Source organism: Salmo trutta, chromosome 16, assembly GCF_901001165.1.
Source record: "Salmo trutta chromosome 16, fSalTru1.1, whole genome shotgun sequence".
NCBI lineage: Eukaryota > Metazoa > Chordata > Actinopteri > Salmoniformes > Salmonidae > Salmo > Salmo trutta.
This window is the reverse complement of record NC_042972.1, coordinates 54,802,737-54,827,507: the sequence shown is the minus strand read 5'-3', so window position 1 is coordinate 54,827,507 and position 24,771 is coordinate 54,802,737. Positions and strand designations below refer to the sequence as shown.

The following is a 24,771-nucleotide window of genomic DNA, read 5'->3' as shown; positions in this document are numbered from 1 at the left end:
AGTTCATTAAAAAAACGATTTTATTTGTCACATAACATCTGCTAAACATGTGCATCGCGGGTGTAGCGAAATGCTTGTGTTTCTAGCTCCAACAAGAGTGTGCAAAGCTGTCATCAAGGCAAAGGGTGGCTACTTTGAAGAATCTCAAGTATAAAATATATTTTTGGATTTGTTTAACTCTTTTCTGGTTACTACATGACTCCATGTGTGTTATTTAATAGTTGATGTCTTCACTATCATTCTACAATGCAGAAAATAGTCAAAATAAAGAAAAACACTTGAATGAGTAGGTGTGTCCAAACTTTTGACTGGTACTGTGCATGTATGCATGCATGCATGTATGTATGTAAACTCAGCAAAAAAAAGAAACATCCTCTCCCTGTCAACTGAGTTTAATTTTCACCAAACTTAACGTGTAAATATTTGTATTTACATAACAAGATTCAACAACTGAGACATAAACTGAACAAGTTCCACAGACATGTAACAAAAAAAAATTGAATAATGTGTCCCTGAACAAAGGGGGGGGTCAAAATCAAAAGTAACAGTCAGTATCTGGTGTGGCCACCAGCTGCATTAACTTCTTGGTGACAGGGGGCAGTATTTAGAAATTCAGATGAATACGTGCCCAAATTAAACTGCCTGCTTCTCGGGCCCAGAAGGTAGGATATGCATATTATTAGATTTGGATAGAAAACACTCTGAAGTTTCTAAAACTGTTTGAATGATGTCTGTGAGTATAACAGAACTCATATGGCAGGCAAAAACCTGAGAAAATAATCCAACCAGGAAGTGACTTGTAGTTTATCTATCTAATCCCTATTCAAACTACAGTGTCTGTGGGGTCATTTTGCACTTCCTAAGGCTTCCATTGGCTGTCAACAGTCTTTAGAAACTTGTTTCATGCTTCTACTGTTACTGGGCAGAGAATAGGAGCTCAGTCAATCAGTGGACTGCCTGGGACCAGTGAGTTGTTTACTGCGAAGGCACGCTGGCGCGCCACTCCTTCTTTTTCCTCTGTAATGAATACGCTATTGTCAGGGTTGGAATATTATCAAAGTTTTATGTTAAAAAGACCCTAAGGATTGATTGTAAACATCGTTTGACATGTTTCTGCGAACGGTAATGGAACTATTTGACTTTTCGTCTCTAGTTTTGCGCTCGCATGTTATGACTTTGGATTAGTGATCTGCATCCGGGTCCCGTGTGGCTCAGTTGGTATAGCATGGTGTTTGCAACGCCAGGGTTGGGGGGGAAACAAAAAAAATAAATAAAAATGGATGCATTCACTACTGTAAGTCGCTCTGGATAAGAGCATCTGCTAAATTACTAAAATGTAAAGGTATTTGGACATAAATATGGAGTTTTTCGAACAAAAATAACATTTCTTGTGGGAGTCCTGGGAGTGCATTCTGACAAAGATCAGCAAAGGTAAGGGAAGATTTGTAACACTAATTCTGAGTTTAGTTGACTCCAGAACTTGGCGGGTAACTGTATAGCTTGCTTTGATGGCTGAGCTCTGTACTCAGTATATTGAAAAATGTGCTTTCGCCGTAAAGCCATTTTAAAATTTGACACAGCGGTTGCATTAAGGAGAAGTGTATCTGGCAGCAGGCAGGTGTGAGTGCATCTGCACGCACAGTGAGGTGAAGACTTTTGGAGGATGGCCTGGTGTCAAGAACGGCAGCAAAGAAGCCACTTCTCTCCAGGAAAAACATCAGGGACAGACTGATATTCTGCAAAAAGTGCAGGGATTGGACTACTGAGGACTGGGGTAAAGTCATTTTCTCTGATGAATCCCCTTTCCCATTGTTTGGGGCATCCGGAAAAAAGCTTGTCCGGAGAAGACAAGGTTAGCGCTACCATCAGCCCTGTTTCATGCCAACACTAAAGCATCCTGAGACCCTTCATGTGTGGGTTGCTTCTCAGCCAAGGGAGTGGGCTCACTCACAAGTTTGCCTAAGAACACATCCTCCGAGAGCAACTTCTCCCAACCATCTAGGAACAGTTCGGTGACGAACAATGCCTTTTCCAGCATGATGGAGCACCTTGCCATAAGGCAAAAGTGATAACTAAGTGGCTCAGGGAACAAAACGTTGATATTTTGGGTCCATGGCCAGGATATTCCCCAGACCTAAATCCCATTGAGAACTTGTGGTCAATCCTCAAGAGGCGGGTGGACAAACAAAACCCCACAAATTCTGACAAACTCCAAGCATTGATTATGCAAGAACGGGCTGCCATCAGTCAGGATATGGCCCAGAAGTTAATTGACAGCATGCCAGTGCGGATTGCAGAGGTCTTCAAAAAGAAGGGTCAACACTGAAAATATTGACTCTTTGCATCAACTTCATGTAATTGTCAATAAAAGCCTTTGACACTTATGAAATGCTTGTAACTATACTTCAGTATTCCAGAGTAACATCTGACAAAAATATCTAACGGCACTGAAGCAGCAAACTTTGTGGAAATGAATATTGTGTCATTACCATAACTTTTGGCGAGGACTGTTCACACACTACCATTCAAAAGTTTGGGGTCACTTGTTTTTGAAAGAAAAGCAATTTTTTTTGTCCATTAAAATAACAGCAAATAGATCAGAAATACAGTGTAGACATTGTTAATGTTGTAAATTACTATTGTAGCTGGAAACGGCAGATTTTTTATGGAATATCTATTTAGGCATACAGAGGCCCATTATCAGCAACCATCACTCCTGTGTTCCAATGGCACGTTGTGTTAGCTAATCCAAGTTTATCATTCTAAAATGCTAATTTATCATTAGAAAACCCTTTTGAAATTATGTTAGCACAGCTGAAAACTGTTGTCCTGATTAAAGAAGCAATAAAACTGGCCTTCTTTAGACTAGTTGAGTATCTGGAGCATCAGCATTTGTGGGTTCGATTACAGGCTCAAAATGGCCAGAAACAAAGACCCTTCTTCTGAAACTTGTCAGTCTATTCTTGTTCTGAGAAATGAAGGCTATTCCATGTGAGAAATTGCCAAGAACCTGAAGATCTCGTACAATGCTGTGTACCGTGTTATTTTTTTCATTTCACTTCACCAATTTGGACTCTTTTGTGTATGTCCATTATATGATATCCAAATAAAAACCCATTTAAATTAGAGGTTGTAATGCAACAAAATAGGAAAAACACCAAGAGGGATGAATACTTTTGCAAGGCACTATAAGTCATGGCAAAATGTGTAGAATTGCAGGAAATTGGCTTTATAGGTGCAATATGCAGAAATCGCCCCACCATTTCCTGGTTGTTTAAATTCTAATAGTTTGCCTAATTCCAGTTTATGTGACAAAACAAGCAAAACAAGCCCCCATTCTCATCGACCGGGCTGTAGTGGAGCAGGTTGAGCGCAGGTTGAGTGTCCACATCACCAACAAACTAACATGGTCCAAGCACACCAAGACAGTCGTGAAGAGGGCACGACGAAACCTATGGGGACTGAAAAGATTTGGCATGGTTCCTCAGATCCTCAAAAGGTTCCACAGCTGAACCATCTAGAGCATCCTGACTGGTGCATCACCGCCTTGTATGGCAACTGCTCGGCCTCCGACAGCAAGAACTACAGAGGGTAGTGCGTACGGCCCAGTACATCACCGGGGCCAAGCTTCCTGCCATCCAGGACCTCTATACCAGGACGTGTCAGAAGAAGGCCCTAAGTTGTCAAGGACTCCAGCCACCCTAGTCATAGACTGTTCTCTCTGCTACCGCATGGCAAGCAGTACCAGAGTGCCAAGTCTAGGTCCAAGAGGTTTCTAAACAGCTTCTACCCCCAGGCCATAAAGACTACTTAACATCTAATCAAATGGCTACCCCCTCCCTCTCTTTTATGCTGCTGCTACACTCTGTCATTATCTATGCATAAGTCACTTTTATAATTCTACCTACATGTATATATTACCTCAATTACCTCGACTAACCGGTGCCCCCGCATATTGGCTCTGTAATGGTACCCCCTGTATATAGCCTCGCTATTGTTATTCTACTGCTGCTCTTTAATTATTTGTTACTTTTATTTATTTATATTTTTTTGTATTTTTCTTAAAACTGCATTGTTGGTTAAGGGCTCGTAAGTAAGCGTTTAACTGTCAGGTACACCTGTTGTATTCGGCACGTGACAAATAATATTTGGTTTGATATGTCGAGAATCACTGTACCATTTAAATCGCTCCGAAATATATTTTCCATAACCAAAAATATTGTATTTTCAGCTTTTTGAAACTGGTGTACAAAATCAAAAGTAAAAAACTTAAGGGAAACTTAGAAATAGCACACATAGAACTGATCTACCACTTCTTAGACTTGCTTTCAATGTAAATGACAGATCTATAGCTCATATTTCTATGTAAATTTGGTCAGGTCTCCCAAAACGTTACATATTGCAATTTTGTTCTCTGCCCCATGGCAAAATTAGTATAATTGCATGAAATATGTTATAAAATGTATACATTTTCTCTCTGCCCAAATGACAAAATGTGTACAATAGCAGAAAACTTATTTTAAAACTGTAAAATCTTCTCTACGCCTTTGGCAAAATGTGTAGAATTGCAGGAAATTAACTTTAAAACTTCAATTTCTCTCTGCTGACAAGGGGGGGCACAAAATGTTTCGCTACAAGGTGGGAGCCCCCAACAAAAATCTTACTTACGCCCCTAAAAGGCGTGTGTAGTAATTTAACCTTTTTTTCTGATATGGAAATGGTGTTCCTTATGTCTCCAAAACCGTACCGCAAGGGAAAGCAAACCTCCGTCAGAATAATTATACCGTCAATAGGGGCTAAAGCATTTAGCGCCTATGAACCGGGTAACTCTACAGTAGCTCTAGTTTAGATCCTTGTAATATGGATGGATATCTTTTGTAGGACGGAGCAGCGTTTACTAAGCAGGCTCTAGTTCTCGTAGATATTGTTGATTTACTGGAAAGGTACCTACCAGACGGATCCGTAGGCTCCCGAGCCGACCGGGGACAGGGTCTGGTACCGCTCCGGGACCTCCCATATCGTCTTGTTGAGCTCCTGTCGGTAGAAAGTGGGTCTCTCCTTGTGAGACATTCCCTGCAGAATGCAGACAAACAAGCGTCGTAACTTCGGTTTCCTCGTTTGCGTGGTACTAGTGATGCTGGTGGTGCCTAAAACTCAATACAACGATAACTATTGTTGACCCAACCAATAGACGAATTTGGTCTCGCGCATTCCGGACCGTGCAAACTTTATCCCGTGCACTACGTGAGAACAACAGAGGTGGAACACAGTGAGCTATGACTGAACAGCAGAGCCCGAAACACAGTGAGCTATGATTGATTTCTCCTCTCTGCAGATTCCGATCCTGTTCATGGGTACGTTCAGCAGATCACTTTTGTCAAGTCGACTTTCAAAATGCATTGCATTATGTGGTTAACAATTGTCCGATTTGCGCCTACATGTGGACAACATGAACTTCACAAAAATCATGCGATTAAAAGTCACGACGTTTTGACTGCAGTCAACTGCAAGTTTTTTGCAGTCGCTCTTCACCATAGAGAATAATAGAGTCCTCTAGTTGCCAAAGGGACGTTTTAGCATTGTCAGCCCCATTTTTGTTTTATTGAACCTTTATTTAACTAGGCAAGTCGGAACAAATTCGTATTTACAATGAAGGCCTACATTGAGGGCTTCCACCATGCTTCTGCCATTTTAAAGTATATATACAAAAAGTATCAAACTGTCCACTTAGGAAGCAACACTGATTAACAATACATTTCACATGCTGTTGTGCAAATGGAATAGACAACAGGTGGAAATTACAGGCAATTAGCAAGACACCCCCAATAAAGGAGTGGTTCTGCAGGTGGTAACCACAGACCACTTCTCAGTTCCTATGCTTCCTGGCTGATGTTTTGGTCACTTTTGAATGCTGGCAGTGCTTTCACTCTAGTGGTAGCATGAGACAGAGTCTACAACTCACACAAGTGGCTCAGGTAGTGCAGCTCATCCAGGATGGCACATCAATGCGAGCTGTGGCAAGAAGGTTTGCTGTGTCTGTCAGCGTAGTGTCCAGAGCATGGAGGCGCACCAGGAGACAGGCCAGTACATCAGGAGACATGGAGGAGGCCGTAGGAGGGCAACAACCCAGCAGCAGGACCGCTACCTCCGCCTTTGTGCAAGGAGGAGCACTGCCAGAGCCCTGCAAAATGACCTCGAGCAGGCCACAAATGTGCATGTGTCTGCTCAAACGGTCAGAAACAGACTCCATGAGGGTGGTATGAGGGCCCGACGTCCACAGGTGGGGGTTGTGCTTACAGCCCAACACCGTGCAAGACGTTTGGCATTTACCAGAGAACACCAAGATTGGCAAATTCGCCACTGGCGCCCTGTGCTCTTCACAGATGAAAGCAGGTTCACACTGAGCACGTGACAGACGTGACAGTCTGGAGACGCCGTGGAGAACGTTCTGCTGCCTGCAACATCCTCCAGTGTAACCGATGTGAAATGGCTAGTTAGTTAGCGGTGGTGCGCGCTAATAGCGTTTCAATCAGTGACGTCACTCGCTCTGAGACTTGAAGTAGGGTTTCCCCTTGCGTTGCAAGGGCCGCGGCTTTTGTGGCGCGATGGGTAACGATGCTTCTGTGGGTGTCAGTTATTGATGTGTGCAAGGGTCCCTGGTTCGAGCCCGGGTTGGGGCGAAGAGAGGGACGGAACCTACACTGTTACACCAGCATGACCAGTTTGGCAGTGGGTCAGTCATGGTGTGGGGTGGCATTTCTTTGGGGGGCCGCACAGCCCTCCATGTGCTCACCAGAGGTAGCCTGACTGCCATTAGGTACCGAGATGAGATCCTCAGACCCCTTGTGAGACCATATGCTGGTGCGGTTGGCCCTGGGTTTCTCCTAATGCAAGACAATGCTAGACCTCATGTGGCTGGAGTGTGTCAGCAGTTCCTGCAAGAGGAAAGCATTGATGCTATGGACTGGCCCGCCTGTTCCCCAGACCTGAATCCAATTGAGCACATCTGGGACATCATGTCTCGCTCCATCCACCAACGCCACGTTGCACCACAGACTGTCCAGGAGTTGGCGGATGCTTTAGCCCAGGTCTGGGAGGAGATCCCTCAGGAGACCATCCGCCACCTCATCAGGAGCATGCCCAGGCGTTGTAGGGAGGTCATACAGGCACGTGGAGGCCACACACACTACTGAGCCTCATTTTGACTTGTTTTAAGGACATTACATCAAAGTTGGATCAGCCTGTAGTGTGGTTTCCCACTTTAATTTTGAGTGTGACTCCAAATCCAGACCTCCATGGGTTGATAAATTGGATTTCCATTGATTATTTTTGTGTGATTTTGTTGTCAGCACATTCAACTATGTAAAGAAAAAAGTATTTAATAAGATTATTTCTTTCATTCAGATCTAGGATGTGTTATTTTAGTGTTCCATTTATTTTTTTGAGCAGTGCATATACAAATATAAAGATAAGTCCTCTATCTATCTCTATGCTATTCACCAACTTCATCCTGCAACCATCACTGCATTATGGGAGGCTCTAATTAACCAACGTTGTTGCCATTCATGTCGAACAGTGGATATATACAAATAACGGTGATATTTGGGTTTCTCTCTCACTAATTGACTGTACAATGTAAAACACTTTTATAAACAATTGCTACACTGCCATGTTGAAAAACCACATTAGTGTCTGACTTTCGGCTGTCATAGCTGCACCTCCCCCAACTTTACTTCTCACATTTGTCTACTTTCGGTTGCTTTAGCCACTCAAACGCGCCCTTTGACTGTGTTGAGAGGGAACGTGAACTGGGTGTAATCATTAGTCCAAACAGTTTAATTTTGTAAAAGTTTTTCTATTGAACAAACTCAGGTAGGGCCCTACCCGTTTTGTTCAGGTTGCTTCCGTTTAAGAAACGTTTTGCAACAGAATCGATTTTAATAAGCCCCTGAAGTGCTACCGGTCCCTATTCACACATCTCGCGTGATTTGAGTTTGGCCGATGGGGAAATCCCACTGAAATCTGTTGTAATTCCTAATATCCTTTGCCTTTTACTGTAAGCTACATGTTGAAATCAAAGACAGGTTTAGAAACTCTCTGTTGAAATGTTGAAAAAAAAAATATATGCAATAGTGATTGACCCGCTAGGCTTATTTAATATATCACAGTGTTATGATGGCCTTACTATCTTGATGTTTACCCAATATTTTGAATTGCCATCTGGACAGGCCTGCTGCATACATTTTTACTTGCAGTAATCATATGCCTAGCTGTTAGTTTAATTAGGTTACAGCTAACGATTAGCATACGTATGCTATACATTTATATCAAAGACACTCATTACACCCTATTTGTTTAGATTTATATACAGTATGTAGAAAATCCTCCAGACATTTCCTGACTGACATTTCCACCAACGGATAGAGCAAAACAGAATTTGAGCTTGTGAGATCCGGATGGTTCGTACGAGGCTAACGTCCTCTCCCCAACACACCTTAATTAGGCTCACATGCTTCCAATTAGTGATGGGAAGTTTGCTCTTTTTACCGACTCAGATCTTTTCAACTCGTTCAGTCAAAAAAAAAACGTTCGACTCATTTCTTTAATTTGATTCAATAATGCCCAGAGCACGCAGGACCCCCAACCGGCGAACAACAAAACTTGAAAGAACTCTACAAGCCTCTTGTTCGCCATAGGGGGCTTCTTGGAGCTGTCATTTGTGAATGAGAATTGTAAAAGTGTGCTTCAAACAATGTACATTGTCTGATCTCTAGGCATAGGCTACAATTATTTATTGATACGTTTCAAACAAGGTCTATGGCCACAACCGGACTAGACTGTGAACGACTCTTGGCGGAATGCAATTGCTTGACTGCCACCAGGGAGATTAGAGCAATATTATTTGCAAACTGCAGCCCCCCAAATTATTCGTACTAGAGTTCGAGTTGAGCTGTGTAGGCCATGTTTTGGTTCTACAAAGCTGTGTCCATCGATAATAATCAATTAATTGCATTCATTATTGCACCATGCGATCAATTATCAGTTCTAAACATGTATTTTTCTTCTCTACGTTGCCTGCAGGATGATCTATTTTTCTGTGCGCACAGTTGGTCGGAGCAAGTGTCGTATGCTGAGCCACTGAGCCGGGGGAGCGCATATCAATCCTGCTGTAGAATTCATCGCAGCCACAAGGTCAAACTAACGACAAAAAAATAACAAGTCACTCGGAAAAACGCATCACGACTCTCGAGCGAGTAAAAATAGTAGTTCAAAAATAACAAATCGTTTGCGAACTGCACATCCCTACTTTTAATCAGTCTGGCAACCTGATAGACTGGAAGCATGTAGTGTTTGAACATGTTGAATGTGTTATATAGTTCCTAGTCCTTACCTTCCGATGTTCATCCCCTGTTTCACCTGGATGCATTATTGCTTAAAAATCATCAATCCATCTTTATGGGTTCTACTAAGCTAAGATATGGGGAAAAAATGTATCATAGGGAATAAGGTTTGGAAGTGTCTGTCCTATATCTAGGAGATATAAGAAAGATTTTTGAACAGATATTTAACCTCCATACTTCCATTCATTTTTTAAACCGGTACCAGGTTTACATTTTAGTCATTTAGCAGACCTCTTATCCAGAGCGACTTACAGTAGTGAATGCATACATTTCATACATTTTATTTTTCCGTACTGGTCCCCAGCGGGAACCGAACCCACAACCCTGGCGTTGCAAACACCATGCTCTACCAACTGAGCCACACGGGTTACCTTCATACGAGTCCTACTGGGCTTTGTGAGAGTCTCATCTTTCCATAGAGTGGTCATATTAGTTTGTAGGCCAAACCATCCACCACAAATGTGGAAGGCTGATTAAGTGGATTGAGACGCAGCCCATGCAACAAAACAGATATCTCTAGCTTAAACGGACAGATTTTTATGGGTGCAACAATAGATAGTCAACTGAGAACTGAGATCCTAGTGTTCTTACAGACACTCCACTGTGAAGCTCCATAACCCTCCAATATTTTTCAATATACTGTATCTCTCCTTGATACACAATTGGCTGGGACAAAGATCACCTGACCAACTTTGATTTTGGTGTGAATTGTCCCTTTAATGTGGAGGAGACCGTAGATTAAAAATACAAACATTTAAACATTTAAGAAAAATACAGTACTAACACAGTTTGTCCAGAGTTTCTAAACCATCTTTGGTTTGGCTTTGTTACTCACAATACCTGAGTTCCATTGCTCTGTCCTGATGAACCCGGATATGTCATTTGTTTTCCATCCATTAGTTGTCGCTCGATTGGTCATGCTGGCTGCTGACTAACACAGGGAAGGAGGACAACATTTGACAACAACATGGACCTTTGAAAATAACTGAGACTTCAACACAGTCTTGGACAACAGCAAACTGCAAACATGACAAATGGTAAGTTTGATGTGACGTGTGTCGTTTTATAGGTCATCTTACAGGAGATGCACTGATTTCAAAGTAAAGAAGCAGACGTTAGCGATATACCGTAGCTTTAGCTAGCTAGCTATCCCTTTGTGATTCGATTAATTAGCATTGTGACAGCTACTTTGCTAGCTAGCTACCATATGTTTCTGTAGACGTGGCTACAGACCGTACTGTAACTAGCCAACATCAATTTGCTAACGTTTTGATTTATGAACTGAAAAGTGCATCGTCAATTTGCAACCTAATACGTCCATCTGGTAGCTAGCTAGCTATCTATGTTGTGACATGTTTGGTGGGAAGTTTATAAATCACCTAGCTATTACTGGCATCTATGCAACCCTGCTTTTGTAATTGATGTTGACATAGCTAGGTATCTAGCAAGCTACTCACACGGGTATTAAGTGTAGCCTAGCTGTCAAACTGGTTGAACTGGCAATGGTATTTTACCTGTAGACATCAAAAAGTGATTGTGTGCTTGCTACAACAAGATACAGTCTGCCAATCTATTGTTGTCAATACAATATTTAACTATCCAAGCCAATGGTAGTTCATCTTCGAAAATTGAACCACCATCCATATCTCCAGGTGTCATCTTCAGACCAAATTATGTGTTTTTCTCCTCTCCTCAGTGTACTCGTTGGATGGGATTGTGGTATTTGGGATTCTGTTCATCTGTACATGTGCATACCTCAAGAAGGTGCCTCGCCTCAACAGCTGGCTACTCTCAGAAAAGAAGGGTGTGTGGGGGGTGTTCTATAAAGGTAAGCCATCAATCAATCAATCAATCAATCAAGCACTAATTTCCATCTATGTAATAGAAGAATGGGATATAAATACTGGGTTTGTGTTTCTAACTACAGCCAAAAAGCCATGCTACAGTTTCATCATGGTCTGAAGCAGAGAGGTCCACTTACTCCTACTTCTGATCTACTGACTTTTTTCTCCCTCATTCCCCCATTCTATTTCCCCCTCTATCTGTCCATCCCTCCCCTATCTGTATCCCTCCCCTCTATCTCTCTCTCTCTCTTGCACCCCCATTCTCTCTCCCCCTTCTGTCTTCCTTGGTCTCTTTCGCTATCTCCCTCCCTCTCTCTTTCGTCTCTCAGCTGCAGTGATTGGGACTAGACTCCACCATGCTGTGGCGATAACCTGTCTGACGATGGCATTGTACCTGGTCTCCTTAAAGTGACAGTGTCAGGCTGGGATGGACCAGACTGGACTAGGATGGACTGGAGTGGACCGGACATGGCCAGGCTTGGCTGGGCTGGATTGGGCTGCGCTGGTTTGCCACCCATGGACACTGTTTGGACAATGTGTGCCCAAGACTCCAATTTATTCACCCAGGACCTGTAAAGGATAAGGATAAGCCAATAGTGCCCCACATTAGGTAAATAAGATCCCTGTAGCTCACTGCACTCTTCTAAACCTGACATCATCCATCCCTGCACGACACAACTGTCATCCAGTTTACCCTGACTTACCTGTACAGATATTATAGAACAGTGTTTCTATTCTTGAGGTGCACATTTTTGTTCTAGCTCAACACTAACACATTCTGATTCTACTGTTCAATTGCTCAACCAGTCACCAAGCCATTGTTTAGTTGAATCAGGTGTGTTAGTGCTGGGCTGAAACAAAAATGTGGTCCACCTGGAATGGATCACAGTGATAGAGATGTCAGCATGCTAAGTAGTGTCAGCATGCTGATGTACTCAGCACGCTCATGTGTTGAGTAGGGTCTTTATTTAATATTGTTGTTAGCAGAAATAGTTTTTTTATTTTTTATTATCACCTAATTACCATTCTCAATGGTTTATTCTGGGGAAAGGACTGGTATAAAGGAATAGCCTAAAATAATGTGGAAAATATTAATTCCTGTGTAAAGTCAGACTTATGTTGTATATATTTAGAGGGGGAAAGTCATTATAATAAGATTTGAAAAAGCTGTATTGTTGTTAAGTCTAAATATCTCTTTGTTTATTCAAAGGTATTTTTTAACGTTAAAATGGTTGTACGTTGTCATGATTATCGTCACTATTATTTTTCAACAACCAGGAATAACTCTGGGCCATAGTTAAAAGCTATAAGGTCACATGTTCAGGTAAAACTCTTGGTTCCTTGCCAAATTTTCAAAAACAAAACTAATATAGGAGAAATGTCTTGGTGGCCAGCTTAACTTCTTATTTTCTTTCAACGTCTGTTCTTTTTTTTTTGCTCTGTAATTTATGTATGATTTCCATGTCTGGAAAAACCACTACAAATTTCTGCACCAGTGCTTTGTGACTGGCCCGTTGTATATTGTGTGACAATAGCGCTTGTACATCTCTGGGGAAAAGAAATAAAATAAAAAAAATACTTAAAACAACTTAACAGTGCAGTATGTTACATTTTAGTGAAAGATGCAATGAGAACCTCTGTCAATGAAAATGTGCAATGTGTTACTCATGACGCAGCTCAATAACATGTACATTTTGGCATTGTCTTCATCTACAGTAAGTAGTAGACGTGTATATATATATTTTTTAACCTTTATTTAACTAAGCAAGTCAGTTAAGAACAAATTGTTATTTACAATGACGGCCTACGACGGCCAAACCCGGACAACCCTGGGCCAATTGTGCGCCGCCCTATGGGACTCCCAATCACGGCCGTTTGTGATACAGCCTGGATTCAAACCAGGGGGTCTGTAGTGATGCCTGTAGCACTCAGATGCAGTGCCTTAGACCGCTGCGCCACTCTGGAGCCCATTGTTGGAGATAGCAACCCTTATAGCACTCGTGTATGATAATGGTGGGTTAAATTCTGGATGAGGGTAGAATAGCCTGGCAATGTCACTTTTCATTGCTTTCACCATTATGCTTTGTATACTTTAGAAATGATTATGTTATCTGGTGTTGATGATCCATTGACTGGGATTTCAAAAAAGGTCCAATCAAAGATCCCCTTTGTTTCTTTCTGATTGTTTTACAGAATTATGTTCACACTCCTCAAATGAAACAAACCTAGGGCTTGATTCAATCCGTATCGCCGGAATTGCGCGTTTGCAATTTAAAGGTAATTTCCGATTGAGCTGACATGCAGCGTTTACCGTGAATGCAGTCTCCGCAAACGCGGGAACATTGCCTTTAAATATATAGGCCAGGGCTTCTCAAGAATCTCAATATCCATATTTGGTTAACTCTCTTTAAAAAGAGATGTTAACTGCTGTCTGTGTTCTCAGGTGGATAATTCCCCATCTGCTCTCGCCCCCCGCTCTCTCTTGAGCTGAGCAGCTGTGACACCAGTTTCTCCTGCCGGAGGGAGAGCAGGAGGGAGCGACAATTAGACAGGGAATCAGATTTGACCTGCATAGAGCTGTAAGATGCACCTGTTCAACATAACACCACATTCACTTCCACCGCTGCTGATTCAACTCTGAGTGATGGGATAGCTTCACATGGAAACAAGATTTTACTTTGGCGTGCGTGTCTGTGTGTGAGTGCTTCTCCCTCAATCAAGATTCATCCCGAGAGCACAAGCTTCCTCCCTCTTTCTTCAGAGCAGCAGTTTAGCTGTTATGTGGCTATCCCTGCACACAGGTAAGGCTGTTTTTTTTGTGAAGTGGGGGTTTATCATGATACAGTGAGTGTGTTTTAAGGAGAGTTATAAAGTTGAGAGAAAATGTTGTGACTTCACTATAAGATAAACGTTTTGAGAGATATAGTGATTTCCCTACTGATGTGTGAATTCCTATATATTGCTTATCTTCCACTCTCAACAGGTGTTTACAGGAAATAGATATCAGAAGCCACAAGAGAGGTGAGTTCTTTGTGTATTTTGTTGGCAATAACATTTAATTTTGCCAAAGAGCATGAATAGTAACGGAAAACAATAATTTATTACCTTAAAGATGACTCGTACAATACCTCAATGAAGTGTCCAATTCCTTTCCCCAGCAATTACTGCATAATAACCATTTACTTTGTTATCTTCAGTAAATACTAAGGCAATTATTATGGTTAACAAAAAATAGGACTGTCAGAGTTAATCAGTCAACTTGAGTTAACCTTTTATGTAATTTTAGTGCAACATATTTTTTTGCCGTGATTTAATCGTATTGTCTGAAAGCATTTGAAATACACTAAACATCATTTAGAGAGCTAAAAACAGTTGACGTTGTTAAATAAAGTGTGCTTTATCAATTTACCTGATTTTGCTAAACATTCATTTGGACCAAATCAAGACACACATGATTGTAATGATTTTCAATCTTAAATTACAGCTTACTTTTAAGCAAATTCTGAATTTGCAATAAATCGGGATTAATAACAGCAAATCCTGCGATTAACCCGATTGCATTTATCGTTTGACAGCCCTCTAAAAAAATGTAACACTCTTCCTCCTCTGTCGGGGAGCTACGTCTGTCAAAAGGCCCTTTTGTTTGTCTCTGTCGAGGGCCACGATGACATTATCCATGACCTCATCCATCCTGGAATCCGTCCAATCCCGTCCAGGAATCTCCCCTACATCGTGACCACCAGCGCGAGCTGATGCTCAGTCACAGATGGTGAAAACAGTAAACAGTCAACACGACTAGGTTATAATGGGAGACCAGATTTAACTGTCATATTAGGCCCGCTGAGACAATGTTGTTATATAGCTTACAGTAGTACAACACTCTTTATTCCTAAATGACAGATATACAGTACCAATAAGTATAGGTGTATACATATTGATATGAGTACCTATTAATCAATCTCAGTTCCGGAAAACTGTGCCAAAACAATATATTGCTACAACAGCTCTAAGTCTGCTGGCTTTTGTCTTAGTAACAAAAGTGGATGGTATTTTATTCCAACAAATAACTGCTTAATAAAGATTTTATTCCAAAAATACACTTTTCAAAAGCATTTCAATGAAATGTTCAATAGGTCAAAATGTTTTAAACAATTCAATTTGAAGTTGTGTGACAAAACGTTTTTAAACAACACTGGTGATGAGGAGAGGACAGTCACACTGTCTTTCAACATCTTTAATGGAAGCAGTTATTTTTTCGTTTGTTGAAAAGTAACCAAATGCCAGCTGGAAAACTGCCAATACAGAAGCTCAGCTGAACACACACACAGCTCTGTTGGGCATCACTGGGCTTTGCAAATACGTCAACCAAACACAGACAGCAGGTGGGTTAAATCTCCCAGCAGAACAGAACAGGCTCTCAATAATCAGGGGAGAGGAGAGAGGCCAACATTATACATATTTAACCTCAATACAACTCCAAACACCATCAAGCCCTGAATATATAATTCTAGACCATTGTTCCTCATCAATAGGTAATAAGCACCATATTCATATCAAGATCATCACTTTCATCACATTCACCAATAGGTCCACTTTCACTTAAAGACAGACCCCAGGAATATGTAAATAGAGAGAGGAATGAGATGGAGGAAATCATACCTTGAAGACAGAACCCAGTGTGTCAGTTAGCAATGAGCTGTCGCCCACTCTGATGTGGGCGTGCCCCAAGGCTCAATACTGGGGCCCCTCCTATTCAGCCTGTACATTAATGATCTGCCTTCTGTCTATACTGGGTCTGAAGTTCAAATGTATGCAGGTGATATATGTGCATGCAAACAACAAGCTGCACAAGAACTCACTACTGTAATGGTCCAGGTTACAAAGTGGCTCAGTGACTCATGTTTGCATCTCAATGTGAAAAAAAACTGTCTGCCTGTTCTTCACAAAGAGGGTAACTGATGCTACTGAGCCAGATGTCTATGTGTCAGGGGAGAAGCTCCAAGTGGTGTCCGATTTTAAGTACATTGGCATCATACTTGATTCCAACCTCTCTTTAAAAAAGCAGGTGAAAAAAACGTAACTCAACCTCGCTATTTTCCAATTCATACGAAATTGTGACTACTGAGGTAGCAAAACTGTACTATGATACTCCCCCACTTAACATACTGCTTGACTAGTTGGGCCCAATCTTGCTGTACAACATTAAAACCCATTCAGTCTATCTACAAACAGCCTCTCAAAGTGCTTGATAGGAAGCCCAATAGCCATCATCACTGTCACATCCTCAGAAAGCATGAGCTCCTGAGTTGGAAAAATCTTGTGCAATACATCGACGCATGTCTTGTATTCAAGATCCTAAATGGCCTGGCTCCCCCTCCACTCAGTACTTCTGTTAAACAGAAAACCCAAACCCATGGCAGCAGATCCACAAGGTCTGCCATGAGAGGTGACTGTACAGTTCCTTTAAGGAAAAGCACCTTTTGTCAATCTGCTTTGTCTGTGAGAGCTTCAGTGAGTCAGTGAGGGCACCAGAATAAATAAACAAGTAAACATATAAAAAGGGAAAGGGAACAGTGTTTTCCTCAGGTCTTTTCATAGGCAGGCTGCCATAACAGACACGTTCTATGGAGGTCAACACAAATGTTTTAGTTGAAGGGCAACAGAACAAGAGGGGAGGTGGGGGACAACGACAGAGCAAGGCTGAGGGAGAACACCATACTGCCTGGGAAAACATCGGTGAGGATGGACAGGGTCAGAGAGGGTCAGGGGTTATCAGGGTACTCCATCCTTCCTCTGGCAGCACTGGGATGGCGGGACGCTCCAGTCGTATACATAACTCAGTCTGTGTTTAACCTCTTCTTTACACAACCTCCCGTCTCTCTGCAGTGTCTGCTGTTTCTCTAACATATCCTCCAGGCTCTGCTTGTGGGTCACCAGGTACTTATTACTACAGCCCCGTGACTTGTACTCCGTGTCGAAGCGTGGGTCGTGCGTCCGTTTGACGTCCACGGGGGCCAGCCAAGCACCCAGCGACACGTCCTCGCTCTGCCACACCTTGAGGAAGGCAGCGTTGATCCGCACGTAGTGGATTAGGTCGCAGGAGAGCAGATAGCCTCCACCCAGGGCGTAAGGTAGGTAGTAGTCACACAGCTCCCAAGCCGACTCCCTCCACTTCCCTGCAGTTTTGACACGACCGCGGCCTGAGAAGAACCCCCAGTACAGCCGGCTGGGTTCTTTAGTCTTTAGCTCCTCCTTTAGATGAGAAGAGATGATATGTTATTGTGTGTTTGCACAGAAATGTGTTTCTATCCATATCACACAACAGAAACGTTTTAAAAAGGCAAAACTGTAAAGAAAATCACATAACAAACAACACATCACAAAACCCCGGGGCTGCGTACCAACACCAGGGACGCATCCCATATCAAAACACACACCTTCAGCAGGTCCAGGCGAGCAAAGGTGTCGTCATCTGCTTTTAAAACAAACTTAAAGTCTACATTGTGATCCAGCCAGGAGTACATGTGCAGCAGCTTCAGAGTCAGGTTCTCATACGAGTCCCGCAGCTCGGGGAGTAAGAGCAGGTCTTTGTGTCGGCCCTGCTCTGTGTTGAGGTTCTGCATATCCTCGGCCAGTAGACCCTCGGTTCCCACCACAAACATAGCTAGAACCTCCGGGTCCTTCTTAGTCAGCCATGTGCTGCGGATAATGCTCCGCCGCTCTGTGTACTTGGGTCCTGTGGTGATGAGGACCACGAGGAAGGCTGAGAGGTCTTTGGGGCGTGAGGGGGGCTTGGGGTCCTCTGCTCTGGGCCGGGAGTGGGCAGCGTGGGGTGCAAGGCCTGGAGGGTCGACCTGGCCCTGTTTCAGTGTCTCGGAGGTACACTTGGCGAGGAAGAGGACGACTACAGCGAATAGGCAGACTCCTGCAATGGCCAGAGCCGTCTTGTGACGACACAGGAGGCGAACCAGTTTCATGGTGGGGAGACTGAGAAGGGGAGAGAGAGAGATCTGTAAACAACAGCAGTCAATTCATGTCTCCCAGAGAAAGTAGCTAAAGAAATAGACACTAGAGTTAATCAACTGTATTGAACAGCTAGCTATTAAATCAGTGCTAACCAGACCACCAACAGCTTGCAACCTGGCTAACATTACCTGACCAATCTAATTCTAAGCGCCCCAGAGAAAGCATGCTTATTCAATCAAAATCAAAACAAGGAACAAAACAAAGGAGGGAATATGAGCAACAGTACCTGAGTGTCACACAACGCTAGGTGTCGAATGCATTGATGACAGTTACCTGGGCATTGCTTCTGTCTGTAGCTATTTCGATGAGCTAACACAAATGCGAAACGTTAGCAGACTGGCTAGCTGAACAGCTATCGAGGAACAATGATTTGGGGCTCACAATTCGCTTGCTAACAAATAACGCGAGCCATTTGGTTCAGTATAACTCCCTGAACTCTTTGGTCGGTGGAAATGAATAAAATCGTTAACTGAAACAAACGAGCAAATCATTGTGTATAGCCTTTACGTTCATTTCGCCCCGTTCACACGCAGTCAAATTCTTTTTTTTTCTTAAATTCAAATTACAATACAATAGCAAATAAACATAGGATATCACTACAAATATCCTTTCTTCTTATGAAACATAATAAAAATAAATATATATATAAAAATCACTACACATGAATTGCCAGCATGGCTAATTCTAGGATTAGAAGCCAATATAGGGCCAAAGCCAGTAGGGGGGTCCGGGGGCATCCTCCCCTGGAAAGAAAAGAGCAGAATTTGAACAGAGATTAACATTGAGAAATTTGAACATTTCCCAGTCAACATGGTGGGTTCGGGCCTATTCCATTTGAGAGTCGGGGGGACTCGACATCGACTCATACATGGGGGGCTTCATACTCTTGCCGAGTCCGGCAGAATCATATTACTCTAGGGTTCCGGCTAATGGTATTCGGGCCAAGTCAATTTCAGCATATCTGGCCCGATTAACTTTTTCAGAAGTAGGGACATCTGAGATTTTTATTCGGAAGGTGATGGAAGAATAAAAAACAAATTAATGTAATAATTTCACCTCGAATTTCCTAGGTAATTTGCAAGCTAAAATTCGGTCCATTAGACTACTAGATAGAGAAGGACACTAGAGAATCTATGCTATAAATGAATTAGATTTTACTCCACATTTTTTTGCGGAACTCCACACAATTTTTAGGCATATGCTGGTGGCCACGTTAATTAAAGGACAACTTGGGATACATGATCCACAACAGACAGCACATTTCAATGTCATAGGCTATATATAGTCTATTTTTCTTTGGTAGGCCTATCTGTAAACGCCGATACATCCTGACAAAATACACCATATGAGTGGCCTAATGTAATTTTCTGTACCCTGTAAACTGTAGAGAATAAACCCATATCTGATCCAAATGGTTGTATAATCAGGGCTTTATTTCGGCATTAAATACAAAAGGACATTTGAGTTCTTATTCAAATTAGTCTACATCACCGCAGTTTAGCCAAGACAATAATTGTGTACTAACAATAATACATTCCTCGTTGCGCTGTGTTGTAGCCTAGGAGGTAAAATAATTGTATTTTCTAAAACCGTAGGCCTAATGATATCAATAGTGGAGTATGCCTGGGACCGCAGAGCACAACCTGGAGGAACGCATAGGCCTATATCTTCCATTAGATAATCTGCTACCGAGGCTGAAGTAGTGATGCAGTCTACAACCATGCATGTTGAATTATTGCAATAGCCTATTAACCTCCCTGGGCAAGGTGGGACGCGTCCCACCTAGTCAACAGCCAGTGGAATCGCGTGGCGCGAAATACAAATACCTCGTAAATGCTATAACTTCAATTTCTCAAACATATGACTATTTTACACCATTTTAAAGACAAGACTCTCGTTAATCTAACCACACTGTCCGATTTCAAAAAGGCTTTACAGCGAAAGCAAAACATTAGATTATGTCAGGAGAGTACCCTGCCAAAAATAATCACACAGCCATTTTCAAAGCAAGCATATATGTCACAAAAACCAAAACCACAGCTAAATGCAGCACTAACCTTTGATGATCTTCATCAGATGACACTCCTAGGACATTATGTTATACAATACATGCATGTTTTGTTCAATCAAGTTCATATTTATATCAAAAACCAGCTTTTTACATTAGCATGTGATGTTCAGAACTAGCATACCCACCGCAAACTTCTGGTGAATTTACTAAATTACTCACGGTTAACGTTCACAAAATACATAACAATTATTTTAAGAATTATAGATACAGAACTCCTTTATGTCAGATTTTAAAATAGCTTTTCGGCAAAAGCACATTTTGCAATATTCTGAGTAGATAGCCTGGCCATCACGGCTAGCTAATTTGACACCCACCAAGTTTGGCCCTCACCAAACGCAGATTTACTATAAGAAAAATTGGATTACCTTTGCTGTTCTTCGTCAGAATGCACTCCCAGGACTTCTACTTCAACAACATGTTGTTTTGGTTCGAAATAATCCATAGTTATATCCAAATATCTTCAGGTCAGTATCCGAAGGGTGACTCGCGAGCGCATTTCGTGACAAAAAAATTCAAAATATTCCATTACCGTACTTAGAAGCATGTCAAACGCTGTTTAAAATCAATTTTTATGCGATTTTTCTCGTAAAATAGCGATAATATTCCAACCGGGCGACGTTGTATTCATTCAAAGAGAGAAAGAAAAACATGGAGAATTCACATGAACGCGCATCTCCAGTGTCACTGTTCTCAGCCTGACCACTCACAAAATCTCCTGCTGTTTTTTGCCCAGAGACTGGAGAGACGTCATTCCACTTTCTGGCGCCCTCTGAGAGCCAATGGAAGCCTTAGAAAATGTCACGTTACAGCAGAGATGCTGTATTTTCGATAGAGATGCCACAGAAGGAGAACAAATTGTCAGACAAGGCACTTCCTGTATGGAATCTTCTCAGGTTTTGGCCTGCCATATGAGTTCTGTTATACTCACAGACACCATTCAAACAGTTTTAGAAACTTTAGAGTGTTTTCTATCCAAATCTACTAATTATATGCATATTCTCGTTTCTGGGCAAGAGTAGTAACCAGTTTAAATTGGGTACGTTTTTTATCCGGCCGTGCAAATACTGCCCCCTAGCCCCAACAGGTTAAACTGTTACATATTTAGTCTATAGCCTATTGGGCTCCTGAGTGGCGTCACTACAGTCCCTGGTTCAAATCCAGGCTGCATCACATCTGGCTGTGATTGGGAGTCCCATAGGGCGGCGCACAATTGGCCCACTGTCATCCAGGTTTGGCCGGATGTCATTGTAAATAAGAATTTGTTCTTAACCGACTTGCCTTGTTAAATAAAAAATATATTAACAAAATAAATAAGGACCATGATTGTGGGTTCAATCCCTGGGGCCACGAACAGAATATTAATGCATGGATAAAGGAGTCTGCTTAATGTCACATTTATTATTTTTGCACACCTCATATTTATGAGACATCAAACATTTCTGTATGGAACTTTTGACAGTAGCAGGGCTGCCTGCACATTCTGATAAGATGGAACAGAGCATCTAAACTAGGTAAGTTATGAATTGTATCACCAACTGTGTAACTTTGTCATAGTGTTTGTCATAACCCAAGGTTGCATGCCACATTTTTACTGAACCGGAACATAGACTAAGTTTAATTCAAGATTGAGACCTCACATTGTTTTACAAATCTGTGATTGTAATTTTCAAAATTGTCTATTGCCAACATCAATGCTTGCTGAAGTATCCTTAATAGGGAGCTAGCATTATCTCTAAAGGAACCAAAAACACACGATCCAGCAGCGGTGGCCTGTGCTGCTCCAGCCGTCTGCCTTGTAGCTCAAGCCGGCCTCGCCACTTGACTTTCCAACGGTCGTTGGTTAACAGTCGAGGCCAGCCGGAGAAGATACCAAAAAGTTCAAACTAGGTAATTGTAGCTATTGTATTTGTAGTGTATTTTGTAGCAACCTTCATTTTTGGACTGGTCATAGTTGTCAAAGTTTCTCCGTTAACGCCAGCTAACTCTTAGGGTAGAGGTAGCCAGCTATGTGATATTTGGTAGCTAATTGAGCTAGCTAGTATTTTTGTTTGTAAAACATCAGTAGTCTACTGTAGCTAAGACTAGGCAAGAAAGCACCCGGTTACATAGCTAGCTAATAGTCACAGCAGTTAGCTACACTAGCTATGTCCAGTGAGTCACAAAAGAACTTGTGCAACCTCAACCGGTCTCAAGTGGAGATGACAAAGAGTGCTCCAAGAGTAAATGGTACATTTAGTTTCATGTGTACTATGGCAGCTAAATTCTGAATTACAGTAACGCATACAATTATTTTTGAACATATGGTCTCGTGGTTCTGTAACTTTATCTACCTGAAACAATAAATAGTTTTGCAAAGTCAGGAAGCAGGTGCAGTTGTTGAGTTGAATAATAATGAACATGGAGCGATACAAAACAAGAGACACATCTGGTAAAGAAAACAGAACCAATACAGCCTGATGAGTAATGCTACAGTGTTAGCGTAAGGGGAAGTAATCAGGGTAGCGATGAAGTCCAGGTGTGTCTAATGATGGGTTGCCAGGACCGGACGTTAGTCAACAGGCGACGTCGAGCGGGAGTAGATGTGACAGTACACCCCACCTCCCCCCGCGTCGAGGGGCTCCAGACGTTGGATGACGGGGGTGACGACCCCGAGGGCGAGGAGCAGGCCAGCTAGCAAAGGTGGATATCTCAGATGATGTTGGGATCTAGAATGTCATCCACCGGAACCCAACACCGCTCCTCTGGACTGTACCCCTCCCAGTCCACGAGGTACTGGAGCCGACACAAACAACGTCGAGAGTACTGGAGGTATCGGACGGCTGAGGCGGGGCTTCCCTCGATGTCCAGGGGAGGGGTGTTGTGGAGGACGGCATCAGCCAGGGGACCAGGAACCACTGGCCTGAGGAGGGAAACATGAAAAGAGGGTGAGATACGGTAGTTAGTGGGGAGCTGTAATCTGTCAACTTGAACAGCCCCACAAACCAGAGGCTCAGCTTCTTACAGGACAGGTGGAGTGGGAAGTTCTTGGTGGAGAGTCAGACGCGATCACCAGGATGGAACACGTGAGCCTCAGTGATGGCAAGCCGCCTGCTCCTTCTGGTGGCGGACGGCGCGCCTCAAGTCGGCATTGTTCCAAACCTCTGCACGCCTGAACCTCTCGTCCACCACAGGGGCATCGGTCTGGCTCGGGGTCCACGGAGCCAGGGCTGGCTGATAACCCAGAACACACTGGAAGAGAGTCAGCCCGGTGGAGGAGTGACGCAATGAATTCTGGGTGCACTCGGCCCAGGGAAGGAATCAGGCCCACTTCCCCTGCCAGTCCCGGAAACTTCCTCAGCTCCTGGTTCATCCTCTCCAGCTACCCGTTAGACTGAGGCCAGTGACTCCCAGCTTCTCCATGAAGGCTTTCCATACCTGTGGCGTGAATTGGGGGCCACGGTCAGAGACAATGTCCACTGGAAGGCCATAGTGCCGGAAGACCTGTTGGAACAGTTCAGCGACCTGAAGAGCGGTAGAGAGAGCAGAGGGGGATAAAATGGAAAGATATCAAGAATCTGTCCAAAACCACCAAAAAGGTGGTGAAACCATCAGAGAAGGGGACATCAGTGACAAAAATCAATGGACATATGAGACCAAGGACACAGAGGTATGGGAAGGTGAAGGTGTTTCCCTGCTGGAGCATGCCAGGGAGATTTAGCTTGGGCACATACAGAACAGGAGTTTACATAGAGAGTAACGTCCTGTAGCAAGGTGAGCCACCAGTACTTTCCAGAGATTGACTGAATAGTGCGGGTGATACCTGCATGTCCAGCGATGAAGGCTGTGTGCACCCTGGTCAGCGGCCGATCCCTTATGCCCGTGGGAACGTAGGTGCCCTCAGGGGGACAGGTATTTTATTTATTTAACCTCTACGGGATAGGGGGCAGCATTGAGAATTTTGGAAAAAATATGTTCCCATTTTTAACTGCCTCCTACACCAACTCAGAAGCTAGAATATGCATATTATTGTTCAGGTTTGGATAGAAAACACTCTGAATTTTCTAAAACTGTTTGAATGGTGTCTGTGAGTATAACAGAACTCCTATGGCAGGCAAAAACCTGACAAGGTTTCAAGCAGGAAATACCCTGTCTGACAAGGAGTCGTGCGTCTTGCATCTTTTTATTGAAAAGTAAGGATCTTAGCTGTAACGTGACAATTCCCAGGGCTCCAATAGGCTCTCAGAGCCCGGGAAATAACTGAAGGTTTACGAGGGAGCCTCAGGCTGAAACACATTATCACCTTTTGTAAGTGTCGACTCAGAGGACCTTTGAATGAGGCACGTGCACGAGTCGCTCCTGAGGAGAAATTTTATTCGGCTGTTTAGGCTCAATGCATACTCCCGGTCGGAATATTATCACTTATGTACGAGATAAATGGCATAAAAATTGG

The 24,771-nt window shown here is 42.8% G+C and overlaps 3 protein-coding genes and 1 long non-coding RNA gene across 5 annotated transcripts in view; 2 read left to right on the top strand and 2 right to left on the bottom strand.

The window, feature by feature from the left end:
* The window catches only part of LOC115151057 (mitogen-activated protein kinase 14A-like), a 39,785-nt gene extending 34,684 nt beyond the window's left edge, over positions 1–5,101 (bottom strand). The window contains exon 1 of the mRNA XM_029695003.1: positions 4,952–5,101. Coding sequence (XP_029550863.1) covers positions 4,952–5,070 — 119 coding nt within the window. The 5' untranslated portion in view covers positions 5,071–5,101. The remainder of the gene's footprint in view (positions 1–4,951) is intronic.
* Positions 5,102–5,220: 119 nt separating this feature from the next.
* On the top strand, positions 5,221–12,833 carry LOC115151058 (protein kish-B-like). The gene is made up of 4 exons (XM_029695004.1): positions 5,221–5,354; positions 10,302–10,438; positions 11,098–11,229; positions 11,575–12,833. Exons 2-4 carry the CDS (start codon positions 10,429–10,431, stop codon positions 11,655–11,657), a joined length of 225 nt encoding a protein of 74 aa, XP_029550864.1. The 5' UTR covers positions 5,221–5,354; positions 10,302–10,428; the 3' UTR covers positions 11,658–12,833.
* Positions 12,834–13,847: 1,014 nt separating this feature from the next.
* On the top strand, positions 13,848–15,340 carry LOC115151056 (uncharacterized). Its single transcript, XR_003867203.1, has 2 exons — positions 13,848–14,046; positions 14,229–15,340. It is a non-coding gene; the product is annotated as an uncharacterized LOC115151056 (long non-coding RNA).
* A 1,322-nt stretch (positions 15,341–16,662) lies between these two features.
* LOC115151055 (beta-1,3-galactosyltransferase 6-like) lies at positions 16,663–18,757 on the bottom strand. 2 transcript variants are annotated; one of them, XM_029695002.1, is made up of 3 exons: positions 18,498–18,757; positions 17,683–18,232; positions 16,663–17,497 (listed from the first exon to the last, which is right to left on the bottom strand). In XM_029695002.1, the coding sequence occupies exons 2-3, from the start codon at positions 18,220–18,222 to the stop codon at positions 17,018–17,020; spliced, it is 1,020 nt and encodes a 339-aa protein (XP_029550862.1). In that variant the 5' UTR covers positions 18,223–18,232; positions 18,498–18,757; the 3' UTR covers positions 16,663–17,017. The 2 variants fall into 2 exon arrangements, with proteins under 2 accessions (XP_029550862.1, XP_029550861.1); XM_029695001.1 differs by having other exon boundaries at positions 18,545–18,757.
* Positions 18,758–24,771: the final 6,014 nt, after the last annotated feature.

Bases quoted from the DNA above. Each gene is read 5' to 3' on its own strand.
- LOC115151055 (XM_029695001.1), bottom strand. The intron at 17,498-17,682 runs GTGTGTGTTTTG...TCTCATCTAAAG, and splicing joins CTCGCCTGGACCTGCTGAAG to GAGGAGCTAAAGACTAAAGA.
- LOC115151058 (XM_029695004.1), top strand. The intron at 11,230-11,574 runs GTAAGCCATCAA...TTCGTCTCTCAG, and splicing joins GTGGGGGGTGTTCTATAAAG to CTGCAGTGATTGGGACTAGA.